The 24474-nt window shown below is 40.5% G+C and overlaps 1 pseudogene and 1 gene segment (V, D, J or C); both read right to left on the reverse strand.

The window, feature by feature from the left end:
- Positions 1–2670: 2670 nt before the first annotated feature.
- On the reverse strand, positions 2671–3186 carry LOC129518255 (immunoglobulin heavy variable 3-74-like; annotated as a pseudogene).
- A 3360-nt stretch (positions 3187–6546) lies between these two features.
- Positions 6547–8460, reverse strand: LOC129518793 (immunoglobulin heavy variable 3-23-like). The segment is given in 3 exon segments: positions 6547–6618; positions 7936–8246; positions 8350–8460. Coding segments are annotated over 3 exon segments (429 nt in total).
- Between the last annotated feature and the right edge of the window lie 16014 nt (positions 8461–24474).

A 24474-nucleotide genomic window follows, 5' to 3' on the forward strand; every position in this document is an offset into this window, starting at 1 on the left:
CTTAATGTGTTGTTGGATCCTATTGGCTAGTATCTTGTTGAGAATTTTTGCATCCATGTTCATCAGGGATATTGGTCTGTAATTCTCCTTTTTGGTGGGGTCTTTGTCTGGTTTTGGAATTAAGGTGATGCTGGCCTCATAGAATGAATTTGGAAGTACTCCATCTCTTGATTTTGAATTCCTCTTTGCCATTTTTTTATAAAGTTATTTTTTATGGGTGTTCAAATTGCCAACATATAGAATAATACCCAGTGCTCATCCTGTCAAGTGCCCACCTCAGTGCCCATCACCCAGTCATCCCAACCCCCCGCCCACCTCCCCTTCCACCACCCCTAGTTCATTTCCCAGATTTCGGAGTCTTTCATGTTCTGTCGCCCTTCCTGATATTTTCCACTCATTTTTTCTCCTTTCCCCTTTTTTCCCTTTACTTATTTTTTATCTTCCCCAAATGAATGAGATCATATAATGTTTGTCCTTCTCCAATTGACTTATTTCTTTTTTTGTTAATATTTTTTTATTTTTTATTTATGAGAGAGAGAGAGAGAGAGAGAGAGAGAGAGAGAGGCAGAGACACAGGCAAAGGGAGAAGCAGGCTCCATGCACCGGGAGCCTGATGTGGGATTCGATCCCGGGTCTCTAGGATCGCGCCCTGGGCCAAAGGCAGGTGCCAAACCGCTGCGCCACCCAGGGATCCCCAATTGACTTATTTCTTTGCCATTTTGAAAGGTTTGGACGGTGGCTGAGGACAGTGAGTCCAGGTGTGGGTTTCTTGCTCTATTTTGTCATAACCTGAGTGTTTTCCTGGGACCAGATTGTAAAGGACAAATAAGAGGTGAGACCCTGTTTAAGTGTTTCTGGGTGATGTCACCGCATTCCCAGACTCTGTGGATTAAACAACAGACACTCATTCTCACAGCTCTGGAGTATGGGATGTCTGAGGTCCAGGCGCAGGCAGATGTGGTATCTGGAGAGCGCCCACGTCCTTGCCCGTCCTTTCCTTGTCACCTCATATGGGGCCCAGAGGCAGGGAGCTTTCCTAGTCCTGGTGTATAAGGTCCCTGATCCTATCATGAGGCTGCACCTCCTGACCTAAGTGCTCCCCTAAGGCCCCACCACATCCTCCCATCACATGGACGTTAGGTTCCAAAACAGGGATGTAGAGGTCACACACAGTGAGCTGATATCAGCACCTGAAGGATCCATGAGTTATTCCCTGCAGGTGGAAAGTTCTCCTCCACCTTTGTTCTCTCAGTTCTCATAATAGTTTAGTTTAATTGGACATCACACCATATCTTTGAGTGTCACCTGCTGCCACCTGTGATCACCAGTCCTCCCCACCACATCCATGGGAAATGCAGCAGGAACCATTGAATTCCCTCCTTTGATGCAGGTGGGACACTGACTCCACACAAGCCCCTCCTGGGGGAGGATCTCGTCCGTACCACTGACCCACAACACACACCACGAGCCAGTGTCCTTCCAAAATCCAAGCACTTATGATGTGCTGAGAGGCCTGCCCTGCTCTCAACAGACACGATGATGAAGGTGATAAAGGTTTGTACTCTCGTGTCTGTGTGGATGTGGGGGGCTCTTCAGACTACACATCCTCACAATGTACTTCTGGGGTCCCTTGCTTTCCCAGATTCACACTGATATCGATTCTGTGAGAGTGGTTCAAGACTGAAGTCACACCTGCACTCCGTCTTCTCTCCGTTTGATTTTTGAGCCGTTTGTAGTGTCATGACCAGCATGAACTTTATGTTGTTTCTAAAATCCTTGCATATTAGAAACGAGGAATACCCACGCTTTGCAACAACGTGGATGGAACTGGAGGGTATTATGGTGAGTGAAGTAAGTCAATGGGAAAATGACAAACATATGTTTGCATTTATTCAGGGAATGTAAAAAATCGAGAAAGGGAAAAAATGAGAAAGGAAGGAAAATGAGCAGGAAATGGCAGGGAAGGATACAGAACACGAGAGAATCCTTACTCTGGGAAATGAACAAGTGGTAGTGGAAGGGGAGGTTGGCAGAGGGTTGGGGTGACTGGGTGACAAGCAGTGAGGGAGCCGATGGCAGGATAAGCACTGGGTGTTATGGTATATGTTGGCAAATTGAAATCCAATAAAAATATACAAAATAAAATAAAATCATTGCACAGTGAGCTGGGTGGTTGTTTCATGTTCCATGTATGCAGCTGGGACTCTTCTAAAGGAGAAGTTGTGGTAAATGAGATATGGGTAATAAACTGGTATTAACTGACAGTAGTAAGGAATTTTAAGCAGATTTGTACTTGAGCATATGAGAAGAGTTGTTGACTAAAACCAACCAAATTTCCAAATCAGAAACTGAAGAACGAATAAGCAAAGCAAGAGGCACTGTCATTTTTGACGTTGGAATATTTCTCTTTCTATGACAACAAAGTGTGTAAGTTAGAGACTGAATAAGTAAGCACAGAATCCTGTGCCCAGAGGGACTCCCTTGGGGAAACTGCTCCATGGAGAGGAAGCCCAGACCCTGACAGGAAACCTGCCCAGAACCTCCATCTGCACCTGCTCCTGGGCCTTCAAGACAGAAGTGGTGAGGAGTGCGCACCCCCTGGTGGTCCCGATCCCCTTCTACAGGGAGGTTTGTGTCTGGGCTCACACTGAGGTCCCCTCACTGTGTCCTCGCACAGTAATACACGGCCGTGTCCTCGGCTCTCAGGCTGTTCATCTGCAGATACAGCGTGTTCTTGGCGTTGTCTCTGGAGATGGTGAATCGGCCCTTCACAGCGTCTGCGTAGCTTGTGCTACTTCCATCACTGTTAATCCCTGCGACCCACTGCAGCCCCTTCCCTGGAGCCTGGCGGACCCAGCTCATGCATAGCTACTGAAGGTGAATCCAGAGGCCACACAGGAGAGTCTCAGGGACCCCCCAGGCTTCACCAGGTCTCCCCCAGACTCCACCAGCTGCACCTCACCCTGGACACCTGCAGACACAAGACATCCTGGTCAGGAAACTGTCCCACATCCTGTTTCTCTCACTCACCTCCACTCACCAACTCAGGGTATCTTGTTCTCCATGAATTACCTTTTAAAATAGCAACAAGGAAAACCCAGCAGAGCACAGACTCCATGGTGGTTTGTCTGTGTTGTGTCCTGAGCACTGAATGGGGTCACCTGGGGATCCTGGGGCTGGAACTCCTCTCCCAGCTCAGGGTCGGGGTTGGGCTGGTTTAATCAGCGGAGGGAGGACCCTATTTGCATGTCCCCTGACTATATAGTCACCTACCAACTTAGGTTCAATTCTTAATAAGTTATATACAAAGATTGCTTCACAACCCCAAATCAGTTTCTTTTGGGTTCACAGGGGATTTATGATGTTCTGATCCATCAACGTATTTATCTTTGCATTTCTGTTCCTTTTTAAAGGTCTTTCATTAGAAAAGGTCATTTTTAAACAGTATTTTCTCTGCTTAATGAAGTTTAATCATAAATTTTTATTTTTGGTACCAGTGTAAAGGTGATTGTTTTGTAAATTTGATGCAGAAAATTTGTTGTTAGTGTGTAGGATTTAACTTTAATGTCTATGTTGATTTTATATCCTGAGTTTTCTTTGAGCTCATTAGTTACTTGTAATTGGTTTTTGAAATAATTTTCCTCGTTGACTATGTATATGCAAACAAATTATTTAACTTCCTGTTGACTGATTTTAATATCTTTTATTTTATTATTGCCTAATTTCAAGGGTGATCTTAGATTTAGGTGCATAAATATTTTCCCTTTATTTGTCAGATTCTTTAATATTTTGTCTGATATATAGCAGATCTAGGAGAGCAAATGAATTTCTTTTTGCATGTGGATCAGCTCCCTAGTATATGGTGTGGTGCGGGACGTCACGAAGGACAGGAAGTCTGTTCACAACTTCTGCCCAATTCTGATTGGAGATTTATCTCTTTGGTGTGTGTTGAGATTGATAAGCTCATTTTAGATTTGAATTCGAGCCTTTAATCTGATAAGACATTTCCAAATATCTTCTCGCATTCTCTAGGTGGCCTTTTAGTTACTTTGAGTGATTCTTTTCCTGTGAAAATGCTCTTTCCTTGATGAAGTCGCCATAGTTCATTGTCCTTTGTTTTCCCTTGCCTCTGGAGACACGTCTAGAAGTGGTTGCCGCTGAGGTAGAAAAGGTGCTGCCTGTGTTCTCCTGAGGATTCTGATGGTTTCCTGACTCACATTTAGGTCTTTCATCAACTTTGAGTCCATTTTTGTGAATGATGTAAAACAAGTGTCCACTTTCATCTTCTGCATGTGGCTCTCCAATATTGCCAACGGCATTTATTCAAGAGATTTTCTTTTTATGCATTGGATATTCTTTCCTGCTTTGTCAAGATTTTTTGACCATACTATTCTGGGTCCATTTCTGGGTTCTTAAAGTTTTCTATTTATCTATTAGTCTGTATTTTTTCCAGCGCCATACTGTCCTGGTGATCACAACGTCGTAATTTACCTTGCAACCAGAATCAGGATGTCTCCAGCTTTGCTTTACATTTTCAGGATTGCTTTGGTTATTGGAGGTCGTTGTGGTTCCCTAAAGGTTTTTAGATCACTTGCTCAAGCTCTGTGACAAATGCTGGTGATGTTTTATAAACCTGGCTTTGAAAGGATAACTTGCTCTTGGTAGCATAGTTATTTTTTCAACATTTATTCTTCTAATCTATGAGAATAAATATTTTCTATCTACTTGTGTCTTCCATACTGTCTTTCATAAGTGTTCTGGAATGATTAGAGTATACATCCATCCCTCTTTGGTTAGGATTTTCCCTCATTATCTGATGATTTCTGGTGCAATTATAAATTGCATCCAGTCCTTGTTTTTCTTTTTTCTATTTCATTTGCACTATATAGAAAAGCCATTGACTTCCTTGTATTCATTTTACATGCTTCGATCTTGCTGGACTCAAGTGTCAGTTCTAGAAATTTTTTTAAAGGAATATTTGGGATTTGAACTTAAAATAACTTGCGTGTGAAGAGTGAAAGTTTGATTTTTCCTTTGCTGAGTTGGATGAAATTTCCTTCTGTTTGCGGTCTGATTGATGAGGCTAGGCCTTCTACCACAATGGTGAAGAACAGTGGTGATGGAGGGTATCCCTGTCCTGTTCCTGATCTTAGGGGAAAAGCTCTCAACTTTTCCCTGTTGAGGAAGACATTCTCCATGTGTCTTCTGTAGATGGCTTCTTTGTTGAATATGTTCCCCTATGCTACGAAGCAAGAAATGTTTAACATGAATATATAATCGCTCTTGCCAAAAGCTTTTGGGCATGAGTTGAGATTATAAAATGGTCCTTATCCTTTGTTTTATTAATGATCCAAATCCCATTGTTGGATTTGCAGATGCTGATCCACCCTTACAGACAGAAATTAGGCCCATTCCGTCATGGTGAATTATCCTATTAACGTACTGGTGGATCCTGTTGCTTAGGATCTTGGTGAAATTTTGCATCCATATCCATCCAGGATATTAGTCTGTAATTCCCCTTTTGGTTGGATCTTTGTCTGCTTTTGAGTTCAAGGCAATGCTACACTCTGAAATGAGTCTGGAAGTTTCCTTTAATTTCTATGTTTTGGAAAATTTTCAGGATAGGTATTAATTCTATTTCAATACTTCTTGCATCCCAGGGGTAGCCATCTGTCCCAGGACTTTTGATTGTCAGAAGACTTTTAAATATGTTTGATTTTCATTCCCTGGTTTGGACTCTTTACAGATTTTCTATTCATTCCTGTTTCCAACTGGGTTGTTTCTACACTTACTTGAAGGCATCTATTTTTTCTCTGATTGCTGAACTTGTTGGCATGTTATTCCTCATAATGTTCTCTCTCTTTAACAGTTTGTTTTTCATGTATTTATTCAATATTTATTTAAGCTCAATTTCCCAACATAGAGTAACACCAAGTGCTCATCTCATCACGTGCCCTCCTTAGTGCCCGCCACCCAGGTACCAAATCCCACCACCCACCTCTCTTCCCCAGCCCTTTATCTGACTCCCAGGGATAGGAGTCTCTCATGTTTTGTCTTCCTCTCTGATTTATCCCCTCTCATTTTACCTCCTTCCCTTAGGATCACTTTCGTTGTATGAGAGAAAGTATGACGATTGTCCTTCTGGGACTGACTTATTTCATTGGCATAATATTGTGTAGTTCCAAACACGTTGATACAAATGGTAGCTATTGATCCTTTCTAATGACTTAGAAATATCCCTTTGTATATATAAACCATATCACGTTTATCAATTTGTCTCTCAAAGGACATCGTGGCTACTCCCAGAATATGGCTATTGCGCACACTGCTGCTATAAACATTGGGGTGCAGGTATCCTGCCGTTTCACTGCATCTTTATCTTTGGGGTAAATCCCCAGCAGTGCAATTGCTGGGTCGTAGGGCAGATCTATTTTTAACCTTTAGGAACCTCCACACTGTTTTCCAGAGTGGCTGTACCAATTCATATTGCCACCAACAGTGGAAGAGGGTTCCCCTTCCTCTACATCCTCTCGAACATGTGTTGTTTTATTTCTTATTAATTTTCACCATTGTCTGTTGTGTAAAGTAGCAGCTGATTGTGTTTGGATGTGCTTTTCTCTGAAAGAAAGTGACGTGAAGAATTTTTTCATGGATTTGTTGGCCATGTGTAGGTCTTATTTGGAGAAATTCCTGTTCATGTTTTCTCCCCATTTCCTCACTGGATTCCTTGTTTCTTGGGTGTTGGGTTTGATAAGTTATTTACACATGTTGGCTATAAGCCCTTTGCCTTATATGTTATTTGATAATATCATCTTCCCTTCTGTTGACTGTTTTTGCTGTGCAGAAGTTATTTATCTTGAAGAAGTTCCAGTTATTCATTTTTGCTTTTGTTTCCCTTGCCCTCATGGGTGTATCTTGCAAGAAGTTGCTGTGGCCAAGTTCAAAAAGGGTATTTCCTGTGTTATCTTCTAAGATTTTGATGGAATCTTGTCTCACATTTAGATATTTCATACATTATGATTTTATCTTTGTGTACGGTGTAAGAGAAAGGTCTAGTTTCATTCTTCTGCACATGACTGTCCAATTTTCCCAGCACCATTTATTGAAGACACTGTCCTTTTTCCACTGGAGAGTCTTACCTGCTTTGTCGGATAAGAGTTGACCATGGAGTTGAAGGCCCATTTCTGGGTCTTCTATTCTGTTCCATTGATCTATGTGTCTGTTTTTGTGCCAGTAACGCACTGTCTTCATGATCACAGCTTTGTAGTGCAATGTGAAATCCGACATCGTGATGCCCTGGCTCTGGTTTTCTTTTTCAGTATTCCCCTGGGTTTTTTTTTTTTTTTGGAGTCTTTTCTGATTCCACACAAATCTTAAGATGATTTGTTCCACCTCTCTGATAAAAGTCCATGGTATCTGATAGGGATTGCATTGACTGTGTAAACTGCCCTGGGTAACATTGACATTTCCACAATACTAAATCTTCCAATCCATGAGCATGGAATATTTTTCCATCTCTTTGTGTCTTCCTCCCTGGTGCACAGGGAGTGCTGTTGTGATTCAGGAAAATGTTCAGTTGATGAGTATGGAGGTATTTGTAATTGATTTATAGTCCAGGTCAGGGAAATTTAAGTTCAAGAAGTGAAAGTAGGACAGTTGTTTACAAAAGTATGCAGATGCTAGAGTTGATTTCCTAAGTTTCTAAGACAGAGAATGAATACTTTAACACAAAATCCTATGTCCAGAGAGACTCCCTGGGGAAAACTGCTCCTTGGAGAGGAAGCCCAGACCCTGACAGGAAACCTGCCCAGAACCTCCTCTGCACCTGCTCCTGGGCCTTCAAGACAGAAGTGGTGAGGAGTGTGCACCCCCTGGTGGTCCTGATCCCCTTCCACAGGGAGGTTTGTGTCTGGGCTCACACTGAGGTCGCCTCACTGTGTCCCTCGCACAGTAATACACGGCCGTGTCCTCGGCTCTCAGGCTGTTCATCTGCAGATACAGCGTGTTCTTGGCGTTGTCTCTGGAGATGGTGAATCGGCCCTTCACAGCGTCTGTGTAGTATGTGCTACTTCCATCATACCTAATGTATGCGACCCACTGCAGCCCCTTCCCTGGAGCCTGGCGGACCCAGTCCATGCTGTAGCTACTGAAGGTGAATCCAGAGGCCACACAGGAGAGTCTCAGGGACCCCCCAGGCTTCACCAGGTCTCCCCCAGACTCCACCAGCTGCACCTCACCCTGGACACCTGCAGACACAAGACATCCTGGTCAGGAAACTGTCCCACATCCCCTGTTTCTCTCACTCACCTCCACTCACATACTCAAGGTCCCTTGTTCTCCATGAATTACCTTTTAAAATAGCGACAAGGAATACCCAGCCGAGCACAGACTCCATGGTGGTTTGTCTGTGTTGTGTCCTGATCCCTGAATCGGGTCACCTTGGGATCCTGGGGCTGGGGCTCCTCTCCCAGCTGCAGGGTCGGGACTGGGCTGGTTTAATCAGCGGAGGGAGGGCCCTATTTGCATGTCCTCTGACTATATAACCAGCTCCAGACTTACATTCGTGTATTTAAAGCCACACATGTGTTGCACCACAATTCTATAGCAATTTGTGTAGATGGCCCTCTGACTATATGAAGTTCTAAGGACAGTTATTTTTTAATTTCTGGGTTCATTTCAAAAGACACATCAGTATATGTCATTTTCTGGAGATATTTCATCTTTTTAGTAAATTTTAATCCTATATATTTATTTTTGGTGCTAGTGGAAATCGGATTATTTTGTTAATTTTGCACATGTAATTTGTTGTTATTTTGTAGGAATATATCTTTATTTTATTTGCTGATTTTATATACTGACATTTTCGCTGAGCTCATGAGTTAATTTTCCAGGTTTTACGTGAAGTTTTTACTCGTTGACTCTATTAAGACATTGTCATAGGAAACCTAATTATTTTCTTTCCAGTTTCCAATTTATTTTCTTTATGTTTTTTTCTTCCCAGGTTTTCTGGTAGTTCCTCCAGTCTGGGGCAGAAATATTTCCCTCTTGCCTTTTGGATCCATTGTCTGGTCTAATCATGCAGTTGACATAAGGCAGACCTAGGGGAGACAATAAATTTCATTTTGCATGTGGATGAGCTACCTCATATAAACTGAGAGTCAGCAACTCATCTCAGGACAGGGTGTCTCTTCATGTCTTCTGCCCATTTCTGACTTAATTTTTCCCCTTGTGTTTGTTTACCTTGGTAATTTATTTGTCGATTTTGGAAACCAGCCTTAAACTGAAGATAGATTTGCAAATATCTTCTCCCATTCTTTTTTTGACAATTTTATTTATCTCTTCATGAGACAGAGACACAGAGACCTAGGCAGAAGGCAAAGTGGGCTCCCCACAAGGAGTCAGATGCTGGTCTCAATCCGAGAGTCCTGGGATTATGCTCTGAGCCAAAGACAGAAGTTCAAGCTACACAGGCATCCATAACTTTTCCCATTCATTAGGTTTCCTTTTAATCATGTTGAGTGTCTCCACAGCTGTACGACAGCTCCTTCCTTAATGTAGTCCATAGAATTCATTTTTGATTTTGTTTTCTTTCCCTTTGGTAAGTCAAGTACCAAGAACTGTTGCAAATGAGGTCACAAAATCTCTTGGATTTTGTTGGTTTCCTGGCTCACATTTAGCTCTTTCATCTACTCTGAGTTTATCTTTGTGTGGAGTGTAAGAATGTGGCCCAGGTTCATTCTACTTGCAGCTGTCCAATGTTCCCAACACCACTTGTTCAAGAGATTGTCCTTTTTCCATTCGATACTCTTTTGTACTTTCACGAGGATAAGTTGGCCACAGAGCTGTGTGTCTATTTCTGGGTTCTCTATTCTATTCCATTGACTTATGTGCGTGTTTTACTGCCACTACTATACTGTCTTCATGATCACAATTTTGAAATCCCCAATTGTGATATCTTCTGCTTTGGGTTTTTTCAACATTCTTCTGCCAAGTCAGAATCTTTTATTTTTATTTACAAGTTTTAGGATTGTTTTTTCCATTTCCTAGAAAAATGTTGGTGGTGTTTCAATAGGGTTTGTATTGAGTGCATAGACTGCTGTTTGTAGCATAGACATATCAATATTTATTCTCCCAATACATGAGAAGAGAATGTTTTCTACATATTTGTGTCTTTTTTAATGTCTTTCATAAGTATTTTAGAATTTTTAGACTATCGGTCCTTTCCATCTTTGGTTAGGATTATTCTTCATTGTATGAAGTTTCTGATGCAATTGTAAATGGGATAGTTTGTTTATGATTAATAATCTTGATTCCCCTTTCTTGATTTCTCTTTCTTCTGTTTCATTTGTAATATATAGGAATGCCACTGACTCCTTGTATTGATTTTGTGTGCTTAGGTTTTGCTGAATTCCTGTATTAGTTCCAGCAATTTTTCAATAGAGTCTTTGGGGTTTGTCCTTAAAGTATCTTGTTGTCTATGAAGAGTGAAAGTTTGATTTTTTATTTGCTGATATGTATGACTTTTCCACTCTTTTGTCTGATTGCTCAGGCTAGACGTCTAGTTTTATGTTGTATAACAGTGATGACAGTGCGCATTCCTGTCATGATCTTGACCTTAGGAGAAAAGCTCTCAGTTTTTCTAGGTTGGGGATGACATTCTTTGGGTATCCTCTGTAGATGGCTTTTATGAATTTGGGTGTATCCCCCTATCCCTACACAGGAAAAGGTTTTTATCAAGAAAGAATACTGTGTTTTGTCAAATTATTTTTGGGCATCGGTTGAGAGGATAAAATGGCACTTATTCTTTGTTTAATTAATGTGATTATCACATTGATAGATTACACATACTGAACCAGCCTTGCAGCCCAGGAATTAAGCCCTTTTGTTTTTCATGAATAATTTTATTAATATGCTGTTGGATTCTGCTGGTAAGAATTTTGGTGAGAAATTTGCATCCAGATTCATCAATGATATTGTTCTGTAATTCTCCTTCTTACTGGGATGTTTGGTTTGGGGTCAAGGTAATACTGACATCACAGAATGAGTCTGGCATTTTTCCTTTAAATTCCATTATTTGGAATAGTTTTAGAAGAATAGATATTGATTGTTCTTGTGGAATTTCCTTGGTGAACCATCTGTACGTGTCGTCTTGCTTTTGGGAGACTTTTAATTATGATTGATTTTTATTTCCAGGTAATTGTTCTGTGCAACTTGTCCATTCATTAGTATTTCTGTTTTCCTTGTCTTTATGTTCCTAGGATTGCATCTGTTTCTCCAGATCACCCAGTATGTTGGCTTATAACTGCTCATAATTTTTTCTTATACTTGCTTGTAATTCTTGGGTGTACATTGTGATTTCTCCTCATTTATTCATTATTTTATTAGTTTGGGTACTTTCACTTTTAAATTGTCAAAACTATCTTGTGTTTTCTTACACTTACTATCTCCCAAGCAGGGAGACTGGCCCCGCCCACCTCCCCTTCCACTACCTCTTGTTCGTTTCCCAGACTTAGGAGTCTCTCATGTTCTATCACACTCTAATTTTTCCCACTCATTTTCTCTCCTTTCCCCTTTATTCCTTTTCACTATATCTTATATTCCTTGAATGAATAAAACCATATAATGTTTGTCCTTCTCAGACTGACTTACTTCACTCAAAATACTACCCTCCACTTCCACCCACATTGAAGCAAATGGTGTGTATTTGTCGTTTCTAATGGCTGACGAATAGTCCATTGTATACATAGACCACATCTTCTTTGTCCACCATCTGTCAATGGACACGGAGGCTCCTTCTACAGTTCAGCTATGGTGGACACAGCTGCTGTCAATATTGGGTTGCAGGTGTCCCGGCCTTTCACTGTATCTGTGTCTTTGTAGCAAATCCCAGCGGTGCAATTGCTGGGTTGTCACAAGGCTCCAGGGGAAGTAGAGGGATTTTTAGTATATAGAACTGGACATTAACTTAAAATTTTTGAATTAGAAACAGGAATCCATATTTGGTGACAGGTGCTGAAGGTCAGGGGAGTAGCACCTGGTAAAATCGTTGAACTCCAACCTATTCCCTATAGAGGAATAGGAGCCTCAGATAATGCCAGTGAACACTTATCCATGCTTCATGAGTATCCAGCAGCACCCCATACTAACAGGCTTTTTCCATTAGTGCAGGAAGTCACCAAACAATCATGGGATGATGGGTGTCTGGACGGGCTGAAAGTGAGGTGCGGGCTTGGGTGAGTTAGGAAAAGCAGCTGTGGTTTGAATTACAAGCCAAATGTTACCACAGTGGAGTCATGATGGTTTTGGTTAATTAATATCTGATCCCAGTTAGGGATAAAATGGATCAATCAAACATATATAATCTCATTATTACTCATCCATTAGAAATGACAAATACCCACTATTTGTTTCAGCATAGATGGAACTGGAGGGTATTATGCTGAGTGAAGTAAGTCAATCGGTGAAGGACAAACATTATATGTTCTCATTCATTTGGGGAATATGAATAATAGTGAAAGGGAATATAAGGAAAGGGAGAAGAAATGTGTGGGAAATATCAGAAAGGGAGACAGAACATAAAGACTCCTAACTCTGGGAAATGAACTAGGGGTGGTGGAAGGGGAGGAGGGTGGGGGGTGGGAGTGAATGGGTGATGGGCACTGGGGGTTATTCTGTATGTTGGTAAATTGAACACCAATAAAAAATAAATTAAAAACAAAATCTCACTACCCCATATCCCAATGGTTGTGAAATTTGAGGTATAATTGCTCTATTTCTAGCAAAATTAGATGAAAATATCAAAAGCATAGAGACATTTTAAAAATATTTAACATATATATTATGATAGATTTTCTGTCAGTTCTTAAACATTCCCATGTTCATTGCTGTATTTCAGGAAAAAAAAAAAACACCATGTCACTTTTCAGATCTTAAGATTTTGAAGTGTAAAGGTCAAAAGAGATAGGCATATGCAGCACACGGCATCACCCTCAACCACCTCCAATGGATCCTCATTTCTTCCATGACACCTGACTTGGAGATAAGCCCTTCCAAGCTCAGAGTATCAGGAATGGACATTAGTCCTGCTCCTCACAGGACATCATCTGCACCTTTCCAGGAGCTTCCTGGTTTTACTGATTTAATTGAATAGACTTGAGTTATGAATAATATGTTAACGTTTATCAGTTCCTATGTTCTTCCTTCCCTCATATAGAAAGCAATTACACAGAAGACCAATAATTTAATTTTAAAATAAACAAAATGAGCAGTCAAAATCAGTATATGAAAGTAGACACTCTACTCTCAAATCAAATACTGTATAAAACCTTAAAATAGAAAGATTAATTATGTTTCATAGAACTCATTCTATACTATTCAGATCAATAAATTGCCCCTTGATAGTGTAATGACTCTTCAGTTTCACAGAACTAGTAATTAATAAATCCCTGAATAATATAATATTTGGTTATTAGAAACATCTTCTTGAGTTACACTATGAATTTAAGGGACTTAACACTGTTTAAGTTGTAATTAATTTTACAGATTTTTTTTAAATTACTGTTTTTAACATGTAGTGTAAGATCAGTATATGGTGTACAATGGAATGAGTCCACTCTTCCATAAAATGTCTGATGACCATCACAACAGGTCCTGATTCCCTTCACCAGGAAGATTTCTGTCTGGACTCACACTAAAGTCCCCTCAATGTGTCACTCACACAATAATACATGGCTCTCAGGCTGTTCATATGCAGATACAGCGTGTTCTTGGCATTGTCTCTGGAGATTGTGAATCGCCCCTTCACGGTATCTGCATAGCTTTTGCTGCTTCCACCAGTATTAACCCATGTGACCAACTGCAGCCCCTTCCCTGGAGCCTGGCTGACCCAGCTCATTCAGTAGCTCCTGAAGGTGAATCCAGAGGTCACATAGGAGAGTCTAATTTATTCTCTAGGCTTCACCAGGTCTCCCCCAGACTCCACCAGCTTCACCTCACCCTGGGCACCTGCAGACACAAGACATCCTGCTCAGGAAACTGTCCCACATCATGTTTCTCTCACTCACCTCCACTCACATAGTCAAGGTCTCTGATCTCCAGGAATTGTCTTCTAAAATAGCAACAAGGAAAACCCACCTGAGCACAGCCTGCATGGTGAGTTTTCTGTGTTCTGTCCCAATCCCTGAAAGGGGTCACATAAGGTTCCTGGGGCTGGGGCTTCTCTCCCAGCTAAGGGTTCAGACTGGACTGGTTTAATAGTAGAGGTAGGGCGCTATTTCCATGTCCTCTGAGTACATATCAAATTTAGAAGTTAGCATCCTAACACCAATAAAAATTAATTTATTAAAAAAAAGAAGTTAGCATCCTTATGATACAGTTGCTCAGAACACATGTGTGGATCATGGCAGAGTTTTGTAGACAGGATATGTGTCAGTAAATTGTGCTTTCTCCAACCTCATTTGCTGCCTGATTACTTATCATCAATTATCTTCCATTTTTCCACATACGCACTCAAGGTAGGTTATGAACATAACAATTTACCACCATTTACAGGTGTATAACTATTCACTGCAGAAGAGAGCTGGTGTGAGTGTCTGAGACCACACAGCAGTTTGAAGTGAGCCCCAGTGTCTTGGCTGTGCTCCCGACCATGGGACCTGGATCCTCCCTGAGCCACTTCCAGGAAGGAACTGGACATGAGATTTGTAGGTTTCTGGAATTTCCAGAAGTGCCAATTGAGTGATGTATGGATACCAGGTCTCTCGGTCACACAAAAATGGAGACAAGTAGAAACTTTGACAGAGACTCACAGAGCTGATGGAGATGTTGTGGATTCAACTGCCACAGGGGCATTTACACCTCCTCTCTCTGTACATATCAATGGGAATTCTAAATAAAGACAGAAGAGTGGAATGATTATTAAAATAATTCATTCCATAAAATGTGACCAAAAAAGGATGTGTTGTAGAGCCGTGTCCTCATCTATGGCATGGAGATCATTGAACTTGTACACTCACATGTATTGCCATGAAAATATCAGTTATATTGATCCTGGAGCTTGTCCTTGGCAATTTGGTTACAGGCACTACGATTGTGTATTCAGAAATTGAGGACTCATCCTTGCTTCCCCAGACTAAACAAACTGTTTACCATGTCCCTACTTGATGATGTTTGAAGAGAAATTTGCTTTATTATCTTCTTTATTCATCTGACAATGTACACTTGCGCTGTTTTCATATTTTGTCTTTTGAAAATAATGAATCTATAAACATAGGTGTTTGAGGTTCCTTGTAAACCAGATTTTCTGTATTTATTGTGTGAATTTTTAGGTCTTTGTTCACTGGTTCATGCTAAGGCTCTGTTTTTAACTTTCTGAGTAACCTCAATACTGTTTCCTGGAGTGGCTGCACCCCTGTCCACCCACATATCATGACCAGAGAATTCTGCATGGCTTCAGTTCTAGTGGAGGTGGTACCAGTCTTCATTTATCAACCAGAGCAGACCACACCCAGTTAAAACTCATCACATCTTGGCCAAGGACCACACACTGCACACTGCAGACAGGGAGAGCCTGTCTGCAGGGATGACCTGCAGAGTAGGTATGACCTGATGGAAAAAGATGCCAAAACAGAAGAGCCCAGTGCATGCAGCACACACTAGAGCCACTCTCTGAGGTACCAGATCATACACACTATATAATCTCTTCCTCAAAAAACTGTTCCTTTTGGAGGAGGAATCATAACTGGCTTTTCTAACACAGAGAAGAAGGTAGGTGGTTAGAGAAACTGCCATGGTGGAGGAATTCAATTTCATATTGCACTTCTGATTGCCATCAGTATTTGGTTTCCTCAGACTGATCCCCATAACCCTGCAGTTTGATCAGAGGGCTCCTGTTATATGTCCTTTTGCAGGATTTTCTGTCACTGAATGGATCGTGTGCATCAGGAAGACTGCCAGCAGTCCACACCCCCAAACTTCCAGAAACATCCACTGAATGGTGATAGAGGGTGGTGCTAATAATAGCCCTGCTATTCGGTTCTACTGGAGCTCATCTGTTGTCCCCATGAAGCTCCTGTGTCACTGGAGACAAGAATGAGATCGTGTGCATGGTCCTCAGGTGGCAACTGTCACTTCCTGCAAATCATACAATGATTGTATCATACTCAATGGACTTTCTACATTAAAAGAGCTCCTGAGTGCATAGAAGTGCTGGATCAGGGGAAAGAGGGATATAAGATTATGATATTGTGTGATAAATGGCAGAGTGAGATTTAGAGTTTCCAGGTAACACAGAAGGTAGTTATCCCAAAATCTTTGGGGTTTTTTTTGTTTTGTTTTGTTTTTAACTTTAAAACCAGGCATTTATTTTTTGCATCAAATACAGTTGTTCCAAATATCCAAATGATGGAATAAGGCGGGTCGGCCTACAGTCTAAGGCTAAAATGATTGACCCTAAAATGATTTAATTCATGTCCAGTAAAAGAAACATTATCACCACAAAAGGCTAAATAAAAATAACACCATCTTAGAGAAGTTAAAAGTATTTTTCTTTTTTCATTTTTAAATGAAAATTATCTAAAGAGATGAAAATCTTTAAAGATTACTGGCATAAATGGCCAAGATTAGTGTAAAATACAGTATAAAACAAGGAGAAATAATCTGTTGTTGTCTGCATGATATGTGCAGGGCTGGTGGAGTTTTTTTTAAATTTTTATTTATTTATGATAGTCACACAGGGAGAGAGAGAGAGAGGCAGAGACACAGGCAGAGGGAGAAGCAGGCTCCATGCACCGGAAGCCCAACGTGGGATTCAATCCCGGGTCTCCAGGATCGTGCCCTGGGACAAAGGCAGGCACCAAACCGCTGCGCCACCCAGGGATCCCTGATGGAGTATTTTAATCATTTATTCCTTATTTAAATTCAACTTGCCAGCATACAGTATACCATAGTATGCCACCCTGTATTTGTCACATTATATGTGGTAACTGGGTGATGGGCGTTAAGGAGGACATCTGATGCGGTGAGAACTTAGTGTTATGTTGTATGTTGGCTAAATGAATTTACACATCACATCATCTTTCAAACAAGAAAGTACTGAGGATTTTGAAAAAAAACCATTTTGGAGGTCGCTAAGAAAACTGAGTTCTGGGGCACCTGATTGGCTCCATGTTTGAGCTTCAGCCTTCAGCCCAGGTCAGGATTATGGAGTCCTGGGGGTGAATCCTACCTCAGTCTCCCCAGAGAAAGTCTGCTTCTCCCTCAGCCTGTGTCTCAGCTTCTCTCCAGGTCTCTCATGAATAAATAAATAAAATATTTAAAAGAGATAAAGCAGAGTTCAGAGAGTAACATATCCCCAAACTACAAAGAGGCATGTGTATCCACTGACATACCTGTGCTCTACATGATTTGGGGAGAAGCCTTGGATTTCCCTAGAAGTGAGAGGGTTTCCAGGTGAGATGACCATTGGATCCCTGGACTTATAAAGTATATTTCCCTCCACAACCATAGGAGCATCTCCCAAATCATTGAATCCATGAATACAAGAATATCCATGGAAGGCAGAAGCCATCTAATTTATTTGTTTCAATGTCTGTGCTGGTCATCTCATGTTATCATCTCTACTCTAAGACTTAGAAACTCACATGACCTTCCCTGGTTCTCATTACAACAGATCAGAATGATTTACACCAACATCGACTCTGTGGCTCCGGGATGCAGCGGACAGATCATGGGTCTTGTCAAGCTCTGTTATCCTATGATCTGATTATATATATTTTATCCAGTTGAGATCAGAGATCATAATTAAAAAGAGTTCTACTTTCTGTACAACCTTGCTGACATTTAGTATTGTCATAGTTTAATTTATTCAATTCAGTAATTTAGTCAATAGGTGGAGATGTAGTGGTGTATTGTGAGGATCATTATATTTACATTTATCATTTACCTCTTTCCAGGGAATAGAACATTAATCTGTTACATGTTTTTTTAAAGAACTCCTGAGAATAGTGCCACTATCAAGGACGTGGAGGATGTAGGGTTTGTGATGCTCCCCACATGCCTATTCACCATTCCTATTTGGGCTGCATAAAATCTGAAGTGCTCTTGAAGTCCCCTATGGGCATTTCAGATAGATGGTCTTCAAATTTTGCAGGAAAACCCCTGCCAAACTCTGCTGATCATGGTTCATCTATAGAGAAAGCTGTAAGGCTGTTTCTGGATCTTAGAGTCTACAGCTGGAAGCCTGTGTCCCTAAAATAGCATGGAAACTGAGCTTTCCATCTTGAAGTGAGTGGTATTTGAGCACCTAAGCCCAAGATTGGGGCATGCACAGTGCCTCTCCATCACCACATGGAAGAAGTGTTGGGTTCTGGAGCAATCCTGAGGACACAGCATGTCACATTAAGGAGCTTCCAAATCCTCATGGAGCCTCATGGAGTCCTGCTCCACTACATTCAGTCTCACACCCTGCACATATGAACTCATGGAGAGAGTAAGAAATTATTTGAAAGGGGAAAGAAAAGCGGGGCCTCATCCACAGATGGTTCTGCAGATATTCAAGCACCAGTTAAGAGTTGAACTCAGTAGACTAAAATTGTCTTCACATCCCTGATGCAGCTGACTTTTGAGACGAGTGGAATTTCCTTTCAAGACAGGATTAGAGCACTAAGTAGGTACCAATAGCTTGTAAGGAGGAGACCAAGCAGAGACCCTTCAGGATGAAGGTGTTGGTCTCCCTCTCAGGTAATGGGCTGTGACAAGCTAAAGGGTTGCTGAAATCAAAGAGTGTATGTAGTTGGTAGATGAAGAAGGAAGGTCAATTAACAATCTGTATTCTCGTTTGGTTACTAAAATGAGGATTGTAAGTGTCATGCATATAGCCTCCTTGTATTATTTCAGATCTTCCTTGCTAACAAACACAAGGGGAGAGGAGTTACGATGTCAGACCTGCAAGGGATCCTGGGCTTGTGTCATCCCTGAACACACCTGGATATTTACCAAATAATTCTGAGCTAACAAGAAATCAATTGGAGGATGAGAGAACAAAAATGCTAGTCTGAAAAAATGCTAGTCTGCAAGTAGAAAAGCGACATGTTTTGGAATATAGGCGGTGTGGAGTGTTATGTTGGGGATATTTAGCTGTGGGGATGGGACAGGGAAGGAAACTACTTCCTGAAGCTACTACAATTAGGATAAGCAGAAAAGAAGAAAATTGTTTAGACTTCATTTCATTCTGAGTTCATCATAGAAATCCACCCACTTGAGGATATGGCTGGTTAAAGGTGCTTAGATTACATAGCAGGCTGGAATCTAAAACAAAAACAAGGACTAAATAGATATCATGATGACACTAAACCCATATCTGTCCATAGTAACTCTGAATGTAAACGGGCTCAATGACCCCATCAAAAGGTGCAGGGTTTCAGACTGGATAAAAAAGCAGGACCCATCTATTTGCTGTCTACAAGAGACTCATTTTAGACAGAAGGACACCTACGACCTGAAAATAAAAGGTTGGAGAACCATTTACCATTCAAATGGTTCTCAAAAGAAAGCAGGGGTAGCCATCCTTATATCAGATAAACTAAAATTTACCCCGAAGACTGTAGTGAGAGATGAAGAGGGACACTATATCATACTTAAAGGATCTATCCAACAAGAGGACTTAACAATCTTCAATATATATGCCCCGAATGTGGGAGCTGCCAAATACTTAAACCAATTATTAACCAAAGTCAAGAAATACTTAGATAATAATACACATATACTTGGTGACTTCAATCTAGCTCTTTCTACCCTCGATAGGTCTTCTAAGCACAACATCTCCAAAGAAACGAGAGCTTTAAATGATACACTGGACCAGATGGATTTCACAGATATCTACAGAACTTTACATCCAAACTCAACTGAATACACATTCTTCTCAAGTGCACATGGAACTTTCTCCAGAATAGACCACATACTGGGTCACAAATCGGGTCTGAACCGACCAAAAGATTGGGATCGTCCCCTGCATATTCTCAGACCATAAGGCCTTGAAATTAGAACTAAATCACAACAAGAAGTTTGGAAGGACATCAAACACGTGGAGGTTAAGGACCATCCTGCTAAAAGATAAAAGGGTCAACCAGGAAATTAAGGAAGAATTAAAAAGATTCATGGAAACTAATGAGAATGAAGATACAACTGTTCAAAATCTTTGGGATGCAGCAAAAGCAGTCCTGAGGGGGAAATACATTGCAATACAAGCATCCATTCAAAAACTGGAAAGAACTCAAATCAAAATGTAACCTTGAACCTAAAGGCTAGGGAAAAAACAGCAAATGGACCCAACGCCCAGCAGAAGAAGAGAGTTAATTAAAATTCGAGCAGAACTCAATGAAATTGAGACCAGAAGAACTGTGGAACAGATCAACAGAACCAGGAGTTGGTTCTTTGAAAGAATTAATAAGATAGATAAACCATTAGCCAACCTTATTAAAAAAGAAGAGAGAGAAGACTCAAATTAAGAAAATCATGAATGAGAAAGGAGAGATCACTACCAACACCAAGGAAATACAAACGATTTTAAAAACATATTATGAACAGCTCTACGCCAATAAATTAGGCAATCTAGAAGAAATGGACGCATTCCTGGAAAGCCACAAACTACCAAAACTGGAACAGGAAGAAAGAGACAATCTGAACAGGCCAATAACCAGGGAGGAAATTGAAGCAGTCATCAAAAACCTCCCAAGACAAGACACAAGAGTCCAGGGCCAGATGGCTTCCCAGGGGAGTTCTATCAAACGTTTAAAGAAGAAATCATACCTATTCTACTAAAGCTGTTTGGAAAGATAGAAAGAGATGGAGTACTTCCAAATTCATTCTATGAGGCCAGCATCACCTTAATTCCAAAACCAGACAAAGACCCCACCAAAAAGGAGAAGTACAGACCAATATCCCTGATGAACATGGATGCAAAAATTCTCAACAAGATACTAGCCAATAGGATCCAACACCACATTAAGAAAATTATTCACCATGACCAAGTAGGATTTATCCCCGGGACACAAGGCTGGTTCAACACTCGTAAAACAATCAATGTGATTCATCATATCAGCAAGAGAAAAACCAAGAACCATATGATCCTCTCATTAGATGCAGAGAAAGCATTTGACAAAATACAGCATCCATTCCTGATCAAAACTCTTCAGAGTGTAGGGATAGAGGGAACGTTCCTCGACATCTTAAAAGCCATCTACGAAAAGCCCACAGCAAATATCATTCTCCATGGGGAAGCACTGGGAGGCTTTCCCCTAAGATCAGGAACAAGACAGGGATGTCCACTCTCACCACTGCTATTCAACATAGTACTGGAAGTCCTGGCCTCAGCAATCAGACAACAAAAAGACATTAAAGGCATTCAAATTGGCAAAGAAGAAGTCAAACTCTGCCTCTTCGCCGATGACATGATACTCTACATAGAAGACCCAAAAGCCTCCACCCCAAGATTGCTAGAACTCATACAGCAATTTGGTAGCGTGGCAGGATACAAAATCAATGCCCAGAAATCAATGGCATTTCTATACACTAACAATGAGACTGAAGAAAGAGAAATTAAGGAGTCAATCCCATTTACAATTGCACCCAAAAGAATAAGATACCTAGGAATAAACCTAACCAAGGAGGTAAAGGATCTATACCCTAAAAACTATAGAACACTTCTGAAAGAAATTGAGGAAGACACAAAGAGATGGAAAAATATTCCATGCTCATGGATTGGCAGAATTAATATTGTGAATCTGAAAGAAATTGAGGAAGACACAAAGAGATGGAAAAATATGCCATGCTCATGGATTGGCAGAATTAATATTGTGAAAATGTCAATGTTACCCAGGGCAATTTACACGTTTAATGCAATCCCTATCAAAATACCATGGACTTTCTTCAGAGTATTAGAACAAATTATTTTAAGATTTGTGTGGAATCAGAAAAGACCCCGAATAGCCAGGGGAATTTTAGAAAAGAAAACCATATCTGGGGGCATCACAAGGCCAGATTTCAGGTTGTACTATAAAGCTGTGGTCATCAAGACAGTGTGGTACTGGCACAAAAACAGACACATAGATCAATGGAACAGAATAGAGAACCCAGAAGTGGACCCTGAACTTTATGGTCAACTAATATTCGATAAAGGAGGAAAGACGATCCACTGTAAGAAACACAGTCTCTTCAATAAATGGTGCTGGGAAAATTGGACATCCACATGCAGAAGAATGAAACTAGACCACTCTCTTGCACCATACACAAAGATAAACTCAAAATGGATGAAAGATTTAAATGTGAGACAAGATTCCATCAAAATCCTAGAGGACAACACAGGCAACACCATTTTGAGCTCAGCCACAGTAACTTCTTGCAATATACATCCATGAAGGCAAAAGAAACAAAAGGAAAAATGAACTATTGTGACCTCATCAAGATAAGAAGCTTTTGCACAGCAAAGGATACAGTCAACAAAACTCAAAGACAACCTACAGAATGGGAGAAGATATTTGCAAATGACGTATCAGATAAAGGGCTAGTTTCCAAGATCTATAAAGAAATTATTAAACTCAACACCAAACAAACAAACAACCCAATCATGAAATGGGCAAAAGACATGAACAGAAATCTCACAGAGGAAGACATAGACATGGCCAACAAGCACATGAGAAAATGCTCCGTATCACTTGCCATCAGGGAAACACAAATCAAAACCACAATGAGATCCCACCTCACACCAGTGAGAATGGGGACAATTAACAAGGCAGGAAACCACAAATGTTGGAGAGGATGCGGAGAAAAGGGAACCCTCTTACACTGTTGGTGGGAATGTGAACTGGTGCAGCCACTCTGGAAAACTGTGTGGAGGTTCCTCAAAGAGTTAAGAATAGACCTGCCCTACGACCCAGCAATTGCACTGTTGGGGATTTACCCCAAAGATACAGATGCAGTGAAACGCCGGGACACCTGCACCCCAATGTTTCTAGCAGCAATGTCCACAATAGCCAAACTGTGGAAGGAGCCTCGGTGTCCATCGAAAGATGATGGATAAAGAAGATGTGGTCTATGTATACAATGGAATTACTCAGCCATTAGAAATGACAAATACCCACCATTTGCTTCGACGTGGATGGAACTAGAGGGTATTATGCTGAGTGAAATAGGTCAATCAGAGAAGGACAAACATTATATGTTCTCATTCATTTGGGGAATATAAGTAATAGTGAAAGGGAATATAAGGGAAGGGAGAGGAAATGTGTGGAAATGTCAGAAAGGGAGACAGAACATAAGAACAGGAAACCCTTGGCATTTATAGAAAATACTGATTCATTGTTAGGTTACAAAAATTTATACATAGCAAAATTTAATGCCCTTTACATAGAAAATATTAGACTACTTAAACAAAACTTTCAGAAATTCCTGGTAATAGCTACAAGAATTAGAAAAGTAAAATTAGGCTTGAGACACTGCCTCTTCTAGAACACTGGACTCTAACAGCACCTCCAGTGCTGGAAAAAATATTTAAGTCTGTCATGCAACAGGAAAACAAAACAAGCTATTTTGGAACAATTGTTCTACACAGAAGAGAACTTCTCCCAATTAAAAAAAGGTGAAGATCCAAATAGGCATTTTTAGGCATTAACAAGAACAAAAAAATCCAAATGAAATATTATACTTGATGTTCAATTTTAAGAGCATCTTGATAAAGGTATGCTTTTCATTTTAATATATTTCTGCACATGTATATGTTTTAAAATCCAGGAAACAGCCAAACTACAAGTTAATTGTTAACATGAATATGCATAATTAACCTTATATTATGCAGCCCCTTTTAAAAAGCACTGATGCACCCAACAGCTATATGTATCATTTCATAAAGAACAACACAGTTTACCATCACTAATACCCAATACTTATAATCACTTAATGTTCTGGAACACAATGATTTAGAAGGCAAGTTTCTTTTGAAAGTGGCTTAAACTCAAGCAGGTGTTTCTTGCTGAACATTGAGCTTGTATTATTCCAGGAAAGTTTTTAATTTAAAAATGAAGTAAATACCCATTCTAATTTATTTTTTTTTTAATTTTTTTTTTTTATTTATGATAGTCACAGAGAGAGAGAGAGAAAGAGAGGCAGAGACATAGGCAGAGGGAGAAGCAGGCTCCATGCACCGGGAGCCCGACGTGGGACTCGATCCCGGGTCCCCAGGATCGCGCCCTGGGCCAAAGGCAGGCGCCAAACCGCTGAGCCACCCAGGGATCCCCCCATTCTAATTTAAATCACTTAAGTATTCAAGTCTATAAAAGTAGGAGGAGGTCTGTGGTCCATTTGTAAATGAGATTTTTAGATAGTTGCTACAAAACTGTAAACTTGCTATTCAGACCACATAAAAATGGTTTAGAATGGTGGTCATTTTAATAAGGTAACACTTCTTTATTAAGAAAAACGTTT

This window comes from Nyctereutes procyonoides, unplaced genomic scaffold (assembly GCF_905146905.1).
Source record: "Nyctereutes procyonoides isolate TBG_1078 unplaced genomic scaffold, NYPRO_anot_genome, whole genome shotgun sequence".
Classification (NCBI taxonomy): Eukaryota; Metazoa; Chordata; class Mammalia; order Carnivora; family Canidae; genus Nyctereutes; species Nyctereutes procyonoides.